This window comes from Hakea prostrata, chromosome 10 (genome assembly GCF_041222555.1).
Source record: "Hakea prostrata isolate BN-2017 chromosome 10, UWA_Hpros_2, whole genome shotgun sequence".
Taxonomy (NCBI): Eukaryota; Viridiplantae; Streptophyta; class Magnoliopsida; order Proteales; family Proteaceae; genus Hakea; species Hakea prostrata.
The window spans coordinates 2255223-2273842 of record NC_142609.1 but is presented as its reverse complement, the minus strand read 5'-3'; the positions used below and the strand labels follow the sequence as shown (position 1 = coordinate 2273842).

Below are 18620 nucleotides of genomic sequence, written 5' to 3'. Positions count from 1 at the left end.
GCAAAAAAACAAACCGGATCCAGAAGTCGGATGCTCTTCATGTATAGAAATTGATGTATAGCCAGGAATATGCACTGACTGCAGATCAGTCAAACCAAAAGAAAGAGAAGCCCTTGAGTTAAACAGAAAAGTAGAGTGTTTGTGTGTGTGAGAGAGAGAGAGAGAGAGGGAGAGACTACCCCTATATGCTAGTATGGCAGAACCAAACGATTCACCTCAATGTGAAGCTACATCCATTATTAGATTTTTCACTATATGATTCTCGAAAACAACTGCATTCAATGTTTTATTACAAGAGGTATATATATGTGTGTGAGTGCTTACAAACCCTAAGCCACAGCTATTCATGGCCAAAAGTCCATACTACAAAGGAACTCCGAGGCCCACAGAAACATGGACCCTTTACAAGCTATAGGGATGTTGCCCTCACACCTCTGCCGGGTCCGGCCTCCCTTGACCCCCGCCCGCTCACCAAGAGCGAGACCCATGTCCATCGGCAACATAATGTGAAGTATGAGCCATACTAAACAAAAGTATTTGGTTCACTTCACTCAGACCTAGAAGTTATAAAAGAGGTACGAACATACGTTCACTATTGTTATTATCTTTTACACTCCGAAAAGGAAATGATCATAATAGAAAAATATCAAACAGAACTTGAATTTAAACGTTGGTTTTCTTCCACACAAGCCAATTCCGGAGGAACAGTTTTTCTATGCAGCCTTACCCCAAGAATACAATCATAATATTATAAATAAAATGATTGCTCTGCTTGAGTTACCATTTTTGCAGTTAGGTTTCCATCCATCAATACAGAGAATTACTGTCAACGTGAATATAAGGTATCCCAGAAGGTGTGGGAGGATTTTCACAATGCTATTCTTTTTCCTTTTCTGTTTCTGGTAAACTTCATGATACTATTCAGCATTTTAACCACTGCCCATCAGCTGTTCTCCGAAACATGCGTGGTTTACCCATGGGAAATGTTTCTCTCCAATTTGGTTGCCGAATCAAATAGTCCAATAACCTGAAAGAACAAATAGAGTATTAAATACTTCTTATAATCTCTATAGTTGGATATCTGCCAAACCAAGGTCTGTGTGGTCTAGATCAGGTTTTCACTTTACATACTTTACATATGCAAATGCACTACAAGTAGTCAACATTCAGTGTACACTCAGAAGTGGAGCAAAATTAGCCAAAAGTGTATAAAATCCATGATGTTTACATCAGAATTTAAATTCCCACATTTCCAAAAATACATTTTTTTTTGTTGTTTTATTTGTTTAATCAGTGAGATTTTCTTCTGGGTCTCTGAAAAAAAGTTTTCTTTTATTTTCCCCCCATTTACTGCATTTTCCAAAAGTGACAGATTCTCACCCTGTTGGCAGTCAAAAGGTATTTTTAACTGCATATGTTGCATCCATCATAACATTTCAGGAGGATACCAAGATACACAATGTTGGAAGTTGAAATTCATTACATCATGTTTTAGTGGCAAAATAATTTTGGCTGACAGTTGGCAGAACTTACCTTCTCTCCTTATCAACAAAATCTGGACCTTCTGCATCAGGTGAAGTAGAACATCTGAGAAGGATTTCCGAATCAGATAGTTGCTGCAGTGAGAAGGCAAAATATTTCCAGCGCGGTGTCCTACATACAAGGAAATAAGAGAACAACATATCACAAAACCAAGTGAACATGGGGAAATCCATCAACCCGAGAACGAGGAAGAACAAGAAGAAACATATGACAAGCCGAGTCAAGTTTCCAGACCACATAATTGTCATAGATCTTCATGATAATGGTTTTTCCAGAGAAATGTGCATATCTAGGCATTACTAACCAACAGCATGGGGCAATTTGGTATTGGTCACTGTGTGTATCATATGTTTCAAGCAACTTCCCACTCCAAGTGGGGTCTTCTGAGGATACCATCAGTCGGATTCTCCTGACAATTTCATCTGGACATCTCGAGCTTCTATCAAAGATTGCTGGCCTGACCAACCCAGTCGATGTCTCTACCTTAAAAAAATAATAATAAATAAATAAAAGAAAAGAAAAGAAACAAAGAAAGAAAAGAAGCAAAACTTCCACAATGTACATTAATGCTAAGAACAGGAAATACATCATTCTTGAACCATAAGTACCATATATATTAACTTTCTGTACAAACACCAGTGCCTATTTTTCGGTGGTAAAAAAACAATCACAAAGGTTGGTGAACTTCTTAGTACTTGCCGCATGATAAGTGATGGTACACATGAGTGGATCCAGTTATGGAGGATTTCACACCGACTTATTTATCAATTATGGGTTGATAAAAGTGATCAAAGCATTCTTTCAAAATTTCACCAAATTACAACATTGGGTGCATTTTTAACACACATAAGATGAATGCCCATTTCTTTACCCAGAAGACCGGGAAAAGAAGAAAAGAAGAAGAAAAAAAGAATCCCATTTGAGGTTGCAATTTGACCATAAATTGGTGGCATGTGCATAAAAGTTAAACCCTGGTGACCTTACCTTGAGAACATTATGAGATTTTTCTCTTTTCATTTTGGAAGAGGTCTACATAAATATTGTTCCATGTAGTGTTTATTCTAATTGAAGTAACTCACATCCTCCAGAAATTTGACAAAGATTGCCAATGCAATCACTGCAACATAAGATTTCATACATAGTTCCTACAAGGTTACAATAGTGCATTCATATTTCACATTACTTTTATTGTTTGTAAGGGTTGATTACAAGATCCAACTGGGCAAACACTGTGAAACAATACCTAACTGCTCTAAATCAAAACTATGCGAAACAATACCTAACTGCTCTAAATCAAAACTAATGGTTCACAACTCAAAAGTTGATAAGAGGAATGATGTGCAAAACCATTCCAACACTACTCTTCACTTACAGGATGCAAAATTTGCATAAGCAGAAAAACCTTCAGAACCAAATGGTGCATACGAAAACCTATCCCATACTAAACTAATGCTCTTTAGGAAAACATTCACAAAACTAGCATCCATGTTTTCATTGTATCGTTCTGTCTGGTTTTACGAACACACATTCTCCTAATATTGTAATAGAGAAGCCACACTGACAAAAAGAATCATCACGTCAGAGAATAAAAGAAAAAGCAAGTGAAGTTAGTTTCACAGTTGAAGCTCAGTTAGGTCATCATCATAATTACATTATCAATCTGGATTGTACTTGAAGGATCGAGTTGTTCTTCACCCACAGTGAATGAGAAACCCTCACCATTTGCATTGGTCCTTTCTTATTGGACTAGGGAGGGGTGTTTTCGACCCCGTGCATAAGGGTTGGGAGTTTATGATGAAACAGGAGTCCAACACAAGATTCATATTACCAGCGGTAATGAGATTTTTACTTCTTCACTGATGAAGGCAATCATACTTAAATAACTCAAGCCAGCCAAATTACTCTTCATTTACATCATCAAGGTAGAGGAAACTGTAATATTAACCAGCAACTTACCACAAACCCAGTAAAAATGGGGAATGTACTTGCATCAGAATCTCTCCTAGTATTGTGCTTAAGAACACAGATGGTCTGAATATGAAAATTTTCCTTGCTCTGCTGCAAAGCTTCAACTATTTTTGAACACAAAGGAAAAGAATAACCATCTGATTCTGTATGGAACTCTGATTCAAGTATTTCATGCGGTCGCTGCATTCAAAAGTAATAAACCTAACCTGGTCATTCTGCACCTTAAAAAGGGAAATTACACCTACAAAAAAGCTAAACACAAACATAAGATCTTGGGAGGAAAAACCTTATGTGAGGCATCTTCATAGCCACCAATCAGATGCACCTGCAGTGTATTTGCACAAAGATATCAATCCATGAAAAATTACAAAAAAGTAAAGCAAACACAACAACCATAATTGCAGCAAGAAATGTCCAAAGAAGAAACAGACATCCAGCTCAGCAGCTGGTACATGATCATTGACCAACGACATCATCTGTGTGAGACCCAAATCAACAACCCCAGGAGAATCCATATGTGCAACAGAAGTCCTGCATGAAAGGCATATACAACAGCAAATCATTTACCTGATAACTGGATCACAACAAGCTACAACTCTAGCACATCCATTTTTGATTAATTGATCCTTACATTCCAGTCCTCCTGTTGCGGATTACAAGGCCCACACATGTAGTTGCTTCATCAGTGCCAACTATCTTCAAAATTAAGGACAAGAAATAAGGCTTGTCAGTATTAGAATATGGGATTTATCATGATTTCTCACAGTAGAACATAAACTTCAAATGACAAATTTATGTCTTCATCAAGTGCAAACACATTTCATAACTTTATCCACTAGGAATATATCTTAATAGTTACTTTGAAGGGCTTAATAGTTGTCCTGCTTACTTGCCATTTGCTAGGCCCAATTTCCATGCCGACTGCAGAAGGATACCAGAGGGCAGACTTAAAAAGGATATTTCAGTACAGAATAAGATATAAATTTTCATTTGTCCAAACAGAAAACAAGAAGAAAAAAACAACAATAAGTCTTGTCCCAACTAAATGGGGTCAGCTACATAGATTCTTGTCTTCCAGTCAATTCTGTTTGAGGCCATGTTAGATACAAGGCCTAAGCTATGCACATCCTTTCTCACCACTTCTCTTAAGGTTATCTTAGGTCTGCCCCTAGCTCTTCTAGTTCCTTCAATCTGGATTATATCACTTTTCCAAACAAAAATCAGCAAGTCAAATTAAAAACAAGCAAGGAAGTAGGAGGCATGAATTGACAACATTTCAAAGTTGACAAACTATGGTAGTTGACAAACCATAGCTTTAGGCTTAAAGCAACATCCAAAGCCCATTCCAGAGCCTAAAGTGGGCATTAAGAAATGCATTTAACGATATGGTGTGGTGAGGCAATACCCCAGGAATCAAATCTCTAAGTTGAGACAGCTTTGAACCCTTCTTTGTTGGCTTTTTTTAAGGATTAATTGTACCAAAGCACTGTCCAGCAAACAAACCCGACCACGGTGTCCAAAAGCTATAATGATGGTGCACGGAAATCCAAGTAATCTACCATCGTGAAGTGTCGTCAAAGGTGAAATAAAAGTGGTAATATGTCTAGAACAAAAATGTATGCCATAATTTAACTTTTCTTCCCAGGGTTTGGGTATTTTTTATTTTTAATTTTTTACCCCTTTCTTTGGGAGGGAGGTTTACTTTTTCCAACTGTATAATAGCATAGGTTTAGCCAGAAAGACAGTATGCTAAGGCTTGATGAACTAGTTACATCAATTCCACATGGTAGCTTGGGTGGGAACCCCCAGGAAATACAGAAATACTAATGATGGAATCAGTCAGAAACTAGAGGAAATAATGGGTCCACCCTTCCTTTCATGCATTTTCCACTTGAAAGTTTCTCGAGAAAACTATATTCTTGGCCTTGAATTCTTCTCTTTTCCTTTTTTCTAGTTCTTTTTTCTGGAGAGTAATAGGTGATGGTAGGACCTTCTCAAGCTTGGTCTTGAGTCCCACCGAAATCTTACTGACAGCAATGGAAATTATCATTCATGGCAACAGATTCAATACAGACAGCAACAAAATATAACTCTGTTCTTTCAATAACTCTGATAAACTTCAACAACATAAACAAATAACACCAGAAAACTATGAATTCAGAAAAGGAAAACAGCAGAATAATATTGGAGATATAGTCGATTTCATCAAGCTTCCCTGATTGGATATAACTGATGAATACAGACTGATACTACTAACTGATAAGAACTTCTGAAATAAAGAGAAACTACATAGAACTTTGATGAACAAGTTCATCCCAATGGCTAGGCCATTCCCCAGAGGTTTCCCTCTCCTCAAGCATTCGCTTGCATCTCTTTTTCCTCCCCCCTTTTCCTCTCCTCCTATTCCCTTACATACTCCCTGAATTCTAACAAACTCCTACGCACAACAAACTCTTACACAATCAGCCACTCATCTGTTGCCACCTGGATTGTTCCTTCTGCTCCTCTGTTTACAGCAGGTTAGTGGTTGCTGTCCAATTGGATGCTGCCATCCATCTTCTCCTCATTTGGATCCCCTGTAGCAGCTATAGGCGATATTGCGTACTCCCTCTTATTCCTTCGCTTGTACACCTTGGTTATTAGGGGCTTATCAGGTGATTGTTGAGAATCACTTACAAGTGATACCACTTCTCATTTATTTCACAAGGCTTATCTCATCATGCTGTAGCTGAAGCTGAATTGTTATCTTGGTTCTTGAGTAGCCTTGTGTTCTCCTTGGCCACAATTCAGATAGGAACCTCTCATTTTTCTTGTTCATGGTGTTGGTGGAATACTTCCTCGTAGGGTCTTTATTCATTGCTTCCATCAACTCCTTATGGACAGGTGGAAAGGGGATTGGGGAGAATCAATGCAGAACAGGGAAAAACCCTAAACTTTAAAAAGGTGTTCACAGAACTCCTTCCAAGTAAATTGCAACAACAGATGGATTTCAGTGAGTGGATGTGGTGATGTAAATCCAATTCTAGGGATAGGGTTTCTTGGAAAGATCCCTAGAGTTTAGGATTCGCCAAGAATCTTACAGCAAATTATTCCAATAATCTTAAGGGATCCTATGGGTAGATGGAAATTGGAGGGAAAGATAAGGGAAAAAGAAATGGGGATCCTACAGGTTGTTAGCATTTTAACAAATCTATATGGGTAGGGTAATTGGGGAAAAGGTCAAATTAGATTTTCTCAATCTTTCGTTTCTTTTCTATTATTTTCTTCTTTCTTTGTTTTTCTTTTTCTTTTTCTTTTCATTTCTTTTTTCTGATTTTCTTTTCCTCAGTTTCTGATTCTGCCACAAGGAAGAAAAGAGGGAAGGGGAGGCTGCGATGAAAGAGAAGAGGGTGAAAGAAGGGGCAGCAGACTAGCACAGGGGTGGGGGAGGGGTGGGGCAGTATAGTAGGGGTAAGGGGGAGGGTTTTAGGGGTCGCAGGGGCCTGGGAAGATGCTGCCAGTGGTGCAGCAGCAGGGGTAGGGGAATCCTAGGGTTGTGCAGGACAGCAGGAAGAAAAAGGGAAAAGAGAAGAAGTGGGCAGGGGTTGTGGAGGGAATTTACTCGCTGGTTTGCTGAAATCTTTGAAGGTTGCTTTCTGGAACTGTTGATTGACTGCCGTAGATCTTGAAGACCATCAAGAAGGGTTGAAGAAGAGGCTGGAAATTAAATGGTGCTAAATACTGAAGAAGATTTTTTCTAAAAGCTGCTGAGGCCCCCTCAAACAGGAACCCTAGTTGTCAACTCAATAATTTTTCATTCAATAATCAGACTTGAGAATTATAAAGAATACTATGCTATTTACAGCCTTCAAAAGACTCCAGGACCGAGTGGGATTCTGTAACAGACAAGGATCCCACCACTTAACATGGACTGTTGATTTGGAATCTAACAATTAAAGACACATGCTGAAAATAAAATACTAAGTAACTTCAGACTCAATTTTAAGGAATTCCACTTGAAAAAGACTTCCCTAGGACACTCAATCACTAACTACTAAAAGAGTCAAAAGACAACTTCTAATTAAAAGTAAACTCTTACGATAAGACCTCTAAAGATAGGAACCCTTTATCAAGGTCTACTATCCACACCCTAACCAATTCCAAAACAACTCAAATTAAGAAATAAAAATCAACACAAACTCTAGAAAATAAATTTGGAAATAATTCCAGCACTGAAAAGAGGGCTAAAATGCCCTAAATACCCCCCTAGGGGGTTCGACCAGCTCAAGGGGGCTTCTTGGAGCCATCTAGTGGGCTCCACTTAGGGTTCGGCAAAGGGGGGTCTCTATGTTCACATCATGTGGTTTAGAAGCAAGGGCTCTCCATAGTTCACATGAGTGAAAAAAATAATAGATACTCTTTCTGTCAAAAAAAAAAATAGAACAAAATCTAAGAATCCAACAATGCTACATCAAAAAAGTTCATTAAATAGTGTGGTGGATGTCTGGTAAGTGCTACATAATAAACAGTTGCATTGAAGTTCAAAAAGCAAAAGAAACAGGAGAGCAGTAAGTAGAAATAAAAAGACGATGAAAATAGTCATCAACAGCTTTCATCAGTCATGATGCCCAAGCTTTCTCACAAAAAAGAAAGGGGGAGGGGGAAGACACATTAATATGAAGTTATTATACGAGTAAACAAACCCCCAGAATACCCACACTACAACCAATAAGAAGTCAACAACCCTAGCCACATGTCAATTTAGAAGTCCATCCTTCTGATGGAGAGTAGATCTAAACAGGTTAACCCAACCCTCCAAGTTGGAACTAATTCTGATCTTCAGATAGAGAGATGATGAATTCAAAATTGAAAAGTAGAATTAGTAGGTAAGCTGTAACTATAAAAACCAGTAGCAAGAATGGCTCCATAGCTTAGGCCTCAACGACTGGAAGCAGCTCTCCAAAACTCAATTGATTCTGATCAGTTGTTGCAGAATAAAATTGGAAAGGGGATAGGGATGGCTCTCTCAGCTTTTCATCCTCTCACCCAGGGCAAAACATTGCAAAAGGCAAATAGTCCACTCAATCAAGAATAGAAAGGGGAGGGTTGGCTCTCTCAGCCTCTCATCCTCTCACCAGGGCAATAAACATTGCTCAAGGCAAATGATCCACTCACCGTAACTCTTGGGGTAATACATGATATATAGACTCAAGTGTTGAGCCCCATAATGGAAACAAATAAATTAGAAATCTCTTAAAACGTTGACAGTTGAGTTACAAGAATCTAAACTAAAATTATAACTAAAAAGAATAGAAGCTTGATCCATGTCAACAAGGAAACCAACTTAGTCTTCAATGTTTTAGAAGGACCAGCCGATCCCAAAAGCTTGTGGCCTCCACTCTATTGTCTCCAGTTACCAGCTGAGGGCTAGAAATTTGGACAAATTTGCCCCAACAATTTCGGTTTGAGAGATCCAAATAACTCTCAGCCATGTGGGCTGGCCCACTTTAAAGTTGGTTGGCCTTATTTTTTTTTTGGGGGGGGGTAAAAAGTTCATCAATTGATTTAAAGGCAAATTACATATAGACCCCATGTATTTGCAATCAATTACATCTACTAACTACCCTTGAAAAAAAAATCAATTACAAATGCCCCCTACTGCTTCAGTAAAGCTGCCCATTTACAGCTTTAAATTCTTAACAGTAGGGGGCATCTGTAATTGATTTTTTTTCAGGGGTAGTAGATCTAACTGATTACAAACACAGAGGGTCCATATGTAATTTGTCCTTGATTTAATGGAACAGAACTGTGGTTCTTATGGCTGGAATATGATTTGCCAAAGAACCTGTCTACATCACACATTAATGGAGCTCACATTTCAAAAACATGTTAATTAACTAGTGAAAACAGAACCAATTGATAAAAGCAAATGGCATAAATGTTTAAAACTTAGGATAGTCACTTCCGAATAATATGTTTACATTTGTTTGGTTTCATATAAACAAATTATGCATCAGACTCTACATGCCAAATATCGTCAACACATCTATTGTATAGACAACACCCCCAACACCTGCATCACATAGAGCTATAAGAATGAAAATATTGCAAGATAGCGTACCTCGACAAGTGCAGGATCAACAGTTGCATATTCTCTTTGAAACACATAAACATATTTAACCGGTGATGATCTCCCCAAATCAGATTCTCCAGGGACTGAAATTTTACTTGCTGGGACAGACTTCAACAAATTTGAAGCAGATACTAGTACAGGGTGTTCTAACAAGGCCTCAAGGATTTCACTTCCCTGATTACAGAGGTAAAATTTCAGGTTTGTCTGGTGCAAGAATATTGATAGGGATATGAGAACTATTAAAAAGTATATCACAAGCCAAAAGAAGTCAATTACTGTTTTCCTCCTTGACCAATGTTTGTGTCTCTCTCATAGTCCCCCACCCCCCCCGGCAGTACCCCACCAAAAAGAAAAAGAAAGCTTGCCAAATTGTCTCCTATAATCAGCTTGTATATTTCAAATCTGAAGCTACACTTTGTCATTTCCATTGGACATTGTCTTTTGTTTCAACATAAAATGAGTCACAGTGAATTTTCAATGACTGTAAAATTTCTGGTGACATTCTAGTCCATTGAATATAAAAATATGGATTAAAAAGTTACAGGGGTATGGTCTGTAAGGGAGTTGCCCCGATAAATGATAAGCTCCAAAAACAGTCATTTAAGGTGGTATGGTCATATGCTCAAAAGAGGTCTAGGGATGCACCTGTAAGGAGTTATATGATCCCAATTGAAGGAGATAAAGGAGCCAAGAGCAGGAATAAAATGGCCATAAGAGAAGTTGTGATGAAGGGCATGGTTGAGGTCATGTTCCAACTATGACATTGGATGGAGCCTATTGAAGAGCAAGGACTGATGTAGCAAACCCTGTTTAGCTGAGATTCTCTTGAGTCTTGAGTTGCTAGCTGTGCCTCTTTCTTCTTACTGGCCATAGGAGAAGTTGTGATGAAGAACATGGTTGAAGTCAGTTATTGTCCCAAGTATGACCTCAGATGGAGCCTATTGAAGGGCAAGGACTGATGTAGCAAACCCTTGTTTAGCTGAGATTCTCTTGAGTTGCTAGGCTATGCCTCTTTCCTCTTAACTTTTCCCTTTATTTTGAAACAACCTAGTAAGGATGAGCAATATGATCCCATTTGAAGGAGCTAAAAGGGGTAGTGGCAGGCCTAAAATCACTTAGGTAAGTTGTAAGGAAGGATATACATAGTCTAGGTCTTGTTTGTAGCTATCAAAGGGACTCCAAGGCATCCCGACCTTTTGAAGGCCTTATTGCAAGGTGGCTTGCATCATCTATATTGGTGTTGAATCCCATACTGGCTTTTATAGTTTCATTAAGTAATGGTTAGAGGTATTATTCATAAATAAGCAAATACCCATTCCCCTTATTTGAAGCCAATAAAAATAGTTAAAAAGTAAAATTCCAAAAGGCAAAAAAAAGTAAGTCAACCCCACTTCAAGAACAAAAACTATATTTTCATCGATAAGCAACATTTTCAACTTTCTAATGGTGGGTTTTTTCCCTCAAATCTAAGAGCTTCTTAAATCTAGTATGTTTAAACATTGTTAAAAACCAAAAGTGAAACAAAATATTCATTTGTTTTGATACTTTAATAAAATTTTCCATTCAGAGCAATACTTATAGCATTTGCACATATGAAATATTAACTCCTTCAACATAAATTAAAATATAAGCAATCTTGGATTTGTTGGAAAGCTGGTTTGTGCTCTATCTAACTCAAAAATGTCTCATACTCTCATGGAGAAATAAAATTATTATCAGTAAAAATTTTTAGAGAAAAACATATTTATATTGTTATGTTTGTAAAGCCCACCCAAGTCCTAACCCGATACTATGTTGTATGAACTGGACTAGAGAAATCGAACCCTCCTTGGACTATACGGGTGGACAACACTGGGCCTGAACACAAATCTCCAGGTGATGATGGTGGGGACATCACTTATGTGGCTGTATTCAAGTCAGAAAGGAGGAGGGGACCCGGCATATCAGGCTTGGGGAGGTGGATCGCACGTTTCCAAGGAATGCACATCACCAAAACCCATGAACATGTATCATTATATGTTTATTAACAGTTCCGGCTGCAGTACAGTCAAGTTGCAAGCCAATTTGGGATAGAATAGAGTGAGAATTAAGTCTTGAGTCTTGCACATGAAATGAATCCCTTCAATTCTAAAAAACAATGCAAAAAGAATCAAATCATTTGGGTAAGTATCAAAGGAGTTATGGCCAGAACAGTGCACAGGTCTGATCAACCAGGAAGAGGGGACAGTTGATCAAATCACCCAGCACCTCAGCTGTCCGATCAACCATCCCCTCCACTCGTGGTTAATAAGTTAGATACGAGCTAGGGGACCTGGAATTCTGTAAGTGCCCTCTAAGGACTATCCTAAAACCCTACTTAAACCTCTTATTCTAAGTTAGAACATCCTACAAGGAAAGAGTGAGAGAATGAGGCAAGGAGGCTAGGGGACCGTGGAGAGCTGACAGGTCACCAAGAACAACATTGGATCAGGTAATCCTTACTCTCCTCGACAACCCTATACCATTTTTGTATCTTTTGATGGGTCCTTGATAATGGGCCCAACGGCTCAAGCTTGGGAATGGGGGAAATCATGGGGTTTCATTGAATGAAGGTGGATGTGTAATTCATCAACCAAAAGTGAGCCTAAGGCAATAAAGACGCTGTAGAGACAGTAAACCATGATCTCACTCCATTCATAAGTAGAAGGGCATTGAAAATCATGGACTGAATATGCAAGACCATCATTCCCCATGCAATTGAGGTAATAAGTAGTTTTAGGAAATGGGAATGAGACGATCAAGATTGTGGAAAACCCCAATTGAACCCAGAGAAGAAAAGCTTCAAATGTCCAGTTCAAATTCAGACAACAACACTACTGGTCAATCGGATCGACCACCACTCCTACTGTCTAATTGACTGGCGGGTGCAAGTAGGGGAATTTTGGGAATCAGGCTTGTAAGAAAACTCTGTCACGTGCACTAACACCTACACAATATGACTAGGAGTTAGAACTCCAGGTTGGGGAGGCTACAAAAGAAATCTCATATTGAACCAAGGGTTTGAATTCCAACACCGAGGTAGGGGATGTGTGCTAGAATTCTAGGAATTTTACTAGTCCATTCGATGTTTTAAACTCTGTTTTTTATAAAGTTTGCTGTGATGATTGCATTATTACGGTGATTACATGCATATATGCCTGATTATGAGAAATGACAGGATATTGTGGAATGCAAAAGGTCATGGCGATGGAAATTGCACTGATATATTCAAATTCAGCATTTTGATTATATTCTTGATATAAGAAACTGGAAATGAATAGGGAATGATGATGAACATGCAAGTTATGAAAAGAGGGGCAGGGGTGTGAGGGTGTGAATGTAATTAGGAATTGAGTATGTGTATGGACTTTAGCATGTGCATTCGGCATTCTAACATATATCTTGTGCATGGCATCACACTAGAATGCATGGTCAAGGATAATATGACATGCTACAACCCTACCAACAAGGGCTATGGTTTTGGGTGAGCTGTGGTTTGAATTTTAAATCTATTTTTGCATTGTTTATGTTGAAGTGTGAGGTGCTAAAAGAATGGAATGAGAGATGATAAAAGAGAGTGGTGTGAAGGTGAGAACAGTGTTGAGGGTTTCCAAAGTAATGGCCGAATCTATGAGGGGCCACAAGGTAATAGTGGCATTCTATTCACTAGGTCATCAAGGGTCTCCCAAAGTGACAATCAAATCTGTGAGGAGGTACAAGTAGCCTTAGTAGGGTCATCAGAGGTACTAACCCAAAGCAACAGCAGAATCCATAAGGATTAATGTCCCATGTTCCTAATGTAGCATGATGAGTAGATGACCACCGCATGGCTAGGGATTTCCCATATCACAACCCTACCTAACTAGGGCTATAAAGAGTTGGATAACCAATCGTGATTGCATGGCGTATCCATAGAAGAAAATTCGACCGAAAATTGTCGAAATTTCGGTCGAAATGTCTGCATTTTTAAAAACCAAAATGAAATTCCAATTATTTCAGAAAAGTGTCAAATTTCGACCATTTCGACCAAAATTTCGACATTTCAGCATTCCAACTTGTTTTTCATAAGTTTTTGTTGATTTCTATCCCATTTTCACCTAATTTCCACTACTCCTTTGCCTTCAAACACCACTTTTGCTCATTTTTTTGCCTCCAAACACCTCCTAAGCCACAACAACTACAAAGGAAACTCCAGCAACAATAGAATGTGAAGCATGAGCCACACGCAACAGTTCCAAACCTCCCCTTTTTTTATTTTTGTTTTGTTCATGCCTTAAATGGTCTTGTATTGCCTTGAAATTAATATATGTTTAGCCTATGACTATATCTATGATTTTGTTTTGTTAAACTTATCTTTTTATTATTTGCTACCATTTTTTCATTTTTTTATTTTAATAATTATTTTCTAAAATTATGTATTTTTATTTTATGTATATATGATCTATAGGCTTCAGCTTAATATATTTGAGACACCATCACTTGATCTAGTTGGTCATTTTATTTTGTTGACTTGTTGTATATGTAACCATTCTATCAAATAATTCATGTATGTTGTTGATTTTATGCATGTATGCAATACAGTTTGCACTTGTCGGAACCAGTCATTTGTTAGTATACTTGAATGATAAATTTTCAATGGTTTTTTTTTTTTTACAAAATATTAGTTCCATTGTGTTTATTATGCTTGAAATAGGTAGTATACAAGAATCCAAATCATTTTGAGTCCATATGAGGCCCGAAATTGAACTTCTAATTTTCAGAAAAAGTGTCCAGTTTCAATCGAAATTTCGGCCTTTTGCAAGGTCAAAATTCTTGTTTTGGTCGAATTTTCTTCCTTGGGTGTATCTCATATAAAGCGCACACATCTTGTTGCATGTGGGATCCCAAAAGACGGCCAAATCTGTGAGGGCCATATGTCACTAACAAGACACCATCAACTGAACTATGGCATTTATGTTTCCAAGGATGGCCAATCTATAAAGTGCATACAGTTTGTAGGGTTAAAAGGGGGGGGGGGGTTAGCCCCAAAATGACAGCCAAATCCATGAAGGGTTGGTTCCCAATTGTATGTGCATGATAATAGATAGTGGACCTGCATTCTTGATATTGTAATGCTCTTTGTGGCATGTAAGGCAACATCTACTCATGCATTTGACTTGCTTGTGTTCCCCTCGAGTTCGGTGGAACTCAACCCTCAGGAATCTCTCCTTTTTTATGATAAACTAGGTATAGAAGCCTTGAGAAAGCCAAAGGCTAGCACAAGTGAGGCAAATGGTAGAGAGACTGCAGGAGATGACATGCCCTTACACAATACCCTCTGTGTGTGCTACTACTCCTATGCTTATGGATCATAAAAACTATTACACTTTAATTCCGACATTGTAATTAACGAGGGGTTGTGATCATAAACTTTACTTATCATTAGATTCCTTTATTATGCACTTAATGATATTATGATTTTCTTTTCCATGCTCTCAAATATGTGATATGGGTTGTTACACGGTTATGGTACCCCATCAAGGACCTGAAGATATGACCCGGGTGGGGTATGACAACGTTAATATGATAAATATAGCTTTTTTATGTGTATATTTTTTATGCATATCCCATATTGATGTGATTCATTAATTTTGTATGACATAGAAGTAGAATTATATAATATTTAATATAAGGGGCCGCCTTGGCACAATGGTTGGTGGATCACAGTTGTAGCATAAGGTCAAGGTATCGAAACAACCTCTCAAAAAAAATTGCTAGGGTAAGGTGCATTGGAAAATCAACCTCAAACTCTACTTGTGATGAAGCCTTAGACACTATGTTCGCTCTTTATATAATAGACAAAATGCTACTTGTGCAAAAATAAAATTTTTGCATTTAAAAATGGATCCCACAACAGTTTGTTCACCATAGCAACGGCTTATGACCACCCATACCCGAGGTGCTTAAGAAGACAGTTGAAATGCCATGGTCACCTGACCACCTTAATAACTATGCTCTTGTTCCAACTCCGTCCTCAGTAAAGCAAGTCGAAGGGTAACAATTGCTGTAGCAGAACTGGCTACTGTATGCCTCTTTCCTCTTACTTTCATTGTTAACTTTTCTTTTTATTTTCCACCTGCCATTTTCGGTTTGTCATCTCACTTCACATCCCTATTTTCTCATCTCTACATTCCCCCTTTTTTTTTGGGACCTCAACTTTCCCTACCTAATTTTGTTTAAATCCGGGCTCAACCCCGTTATTTTGGTCTACAGTCGCTGTTGTTGTAAACTTTTACAGGTGCCATGCTAGTCTTCCTATTAACAATTCTTTTTTATGGGATGCGACATTGAATTCAGGCTTATTATTTGAGAACCCAAACATGCAGAGAGGTAAACGAGAAGCATTATGATAGAGATTACAAGTACTCGGAAGGGGTACAGTTTACTACAGTCTGGCTTAAGTATTGACTTATATGAAGAAAATAAAGGGACAAATATCTTTTATAGGGAGGACTGAGGAGATAACTACTTTGTATATAAGGTGTTGGTCTTTGACAAATAAAGAGACATTATCATTGAGTACATTAAACAAACAAGTAATGGGGAATTAAACAAAACTAATTAAACTACAAATGCTGGCGTAACCAACTGTTAAAGAGCCGAAAGTTCGAAATGAAAAATAAGGAAGCAGACAAAGAAAATTAGAAAATGATTTAAATTCATTAAACTTGATATTGCTAGTAAGTTTGCGAGGTTTAGCCGTTCAGCATGAACTGAACAGTCACTTCTGATTGAAACAAAGAAAATCGCAACACTCACAGCAAGAACTTTCGAAGAAATAATGGAAGATTAAGGGTCTTAGGTACCTGAGACGAAGATGAGGACGATGATGGGTTTGGAAAAGGAACCCCGTCGACCGATATCATGACTCCGTCCCTTGAATTGATGATGCTCTGTGAAACACCCGAAGAGAGCTGTTTATGACTTAATTTGTTAATCAAAAGCCAAAACCCACAGAAGAAGTTATTGCAACACTGTCGTTGGAAAATAAAAGGGAAAGTGGCACTGTGGCAGCATCCAACTTCCAACTCACCCAGCACGACTTGGTAAATTTGGATCCAATAATTATTTAGAATGGAGTGATGGACGATTAAGACCTCAATTAAGAAAAAGGAAAAGTTAAAAAATAGAAATAAAAAAAGCGCGCAAATAAAACTGGATTCTAGATTTGAAAATATTTCTTTTATTAAAAAAAATAAAACTCAAGCAACTCCAACGTGATTTTTAATATTTAAAGTATTTTTTGTTGGGATATTATGGTTTTTTTTTTTTTCTTTTCGGTAGTATAACATGTTTTCTTTCTATTAAAAAAATATTATAGTTTTTTTTTTGAGAGATGTTATGGTTTTTTTTTTTCTTTGGGGTATTGAGTTTTAACATTTGGAGAAGGTTTTACATAATTAATTTCTTAAAAAACAATACCAAAAATAAATTATCTGAATAGGTAGACGTAAGGGTGTCAATCGGTAGTACGGTACCAATTTTGAATACCAAAAACCAAAACCGTATCGTACCGAATTTAATGGTATGGTATGGTACGGTTTCGGTATTTAAAAAAACAATTCGGTACGTTGCAGTATTAAATCGGTATGGAAAAACGGTTTAAATACGGTATCTAGTGTGGTGCAATTTTGATACGAATTAACTTATGCCACTGTTGTTATTAGTTCATTAAGATTCCGATGAAATTGTGATCAACCAATCAATAGAATTTGAAATTAATAGAGATAAAGCAAGTAAATTTATTTTTTAATAAAGACAAAACAAGTAAATCTAAGAAGAGGACTGAATGATGAAACTAAAAACTAAAATAGGGAATTAGGAATAGGGTAAAGGTAAAGTGTTTTAATTGTAAAATTACAATTTATATCCCTTAATTTAGTACAATTTCGGTATATACCGACGGTATGAGTACCTAAAACCGAACCGTACCGAATAAATTCAGTTTCGGTATGTACCGTATGAACGGTACGGTGTGGTTTTAGATGGCACGGTTCGGTATGGTTAACGGTTTCGGTACACAATTGACACCGTTAGGTAGACACAACTCAAAAGCATTGTTTACCCTTAAAATAAATATATATTAAAAAAAAAAAGTTAAAAAAAATAAGAAGAAGAAGAAGAAGAAGACGAGTCATAAGCTTTGTCCATCCTTCCCTTGCTACAAGCAACAAAATTTCTTACTTGCTCTTGGTCGCATGAAACAAAATCTCGTTGGGATTTGCCGATTCGCCACCTGGCAAACTAGGCAAACCGGCGAAATCTCCGCGGAGATTTCGCCGATATTTACCTGGGCTGAAAGGTTCCCTGCAAATGTGCTATTCTGCTACTCATGTTTACGTTTAATGATATCAATCAAAAACGAGTAGCAAATCCCTACAAATCTGCTATTCTCCAAGTCTCCAACCTCGTTTTCTCTTCCAAGTTCCAACCAAGGAACGAAATATGCAAATATAAGGAACGTTTTCGGATTTCTGCAAATCTGCAGCGGTGGTATTTACTACTTCTCTTATGTTTCTCTCTTTTCTTCTTCTTCTTCTTCTCCTTCAACGATTCGGCGATGTTTGTTTGATTTACCATAAAATCGACGATTTTCACTGATTCGCCGAAAAATCATCGATTTTCCAACGACATTTAAAAAAAAATCGTTTCGCCCCCTGGTTTCGATTCACCAAGGGGCAAAATCACCGAAATTCGGCAATATTTTGCCAAATTTTGGCGATATGTTCTTCTGTGCTTGGTAGTACAAGTAGTGAAATGCTTAAATTGCCCTTGATGTATAAAACAAAAAGTCCATCCCCTTTTACTGTTCCACTAGTTGGCCAACCTGCAACCACAAGGATTTATTCTATACTTGGTTCATTTTTAAGGAGTAAAGTGCCTCATAAATAATAGGTCAACAGTTCAAATCCCCTAGGGCTTCGGTTTCTCCTCTATATGT

At 37.7% G+C, this 18620-nt stretch overlaps 1 protein-coding gene across 1 annotated transcript; it reads right to left on the bottom strand.

Annotated features, from left to right (window-relative positions):
• Nucleotides 1–690: 690 nt before the first annotated feature.
• LOC149001429 (protein N-terminal asparagine amidohydrolase family protein) lies at nucleotides 691–16717 on the bottom strand. Its single transcript, XM_089136352.1, has 9 exons — nucleotides 16486–16717; nucleotides 9611–9796; nucleotides 4142–4206; nucleotides 3942–4041; nucleotides 3797–3835; nucleotides 3499–3690; nucleotides 1847–2025; nucleotides 1534–1653; nucleotides 691–1027 (listed from the first exon to the last, which is right to left on the bottom strand). Exons 1-9 carry the CDS (start codon nucleotides 16543–16545, stop codon nucleotides 922–924), a joined length of 1047 nt encoding a protein of 348 aa, XP_088992478.1. The 5' UTR covers nucleotides 16546–16717; the 3' UTR covers nucleotides 691–921.
• Between the last annotated feature and the right edge of the window lie 1903 nt (nucleotides 16718–18620).

Coding starts and splice junctions, on each gene's coding strand:
- LOC149001429 (XM_089136352.1), bottom strand. CDS start 16,545: ATGATATCGGTCGACGGGGTTCCTTTTCCAAACCCATCATCGTCCTCA. Junction 9,797..16,485: donor CGTCCTCATCTTCGTCTCAG/GTACCTAAGACC, acceptor CTCTGTAATCAG/GGAAGTGAAATCCTTGAGGC. Junction 1,028..1,533: donor TTTGTTGATAAGGAGAGAAG/GTAAGTTCTGCC, acceptor TTGTTCTTTCAG/GTTATTGGACTATTTGATTC.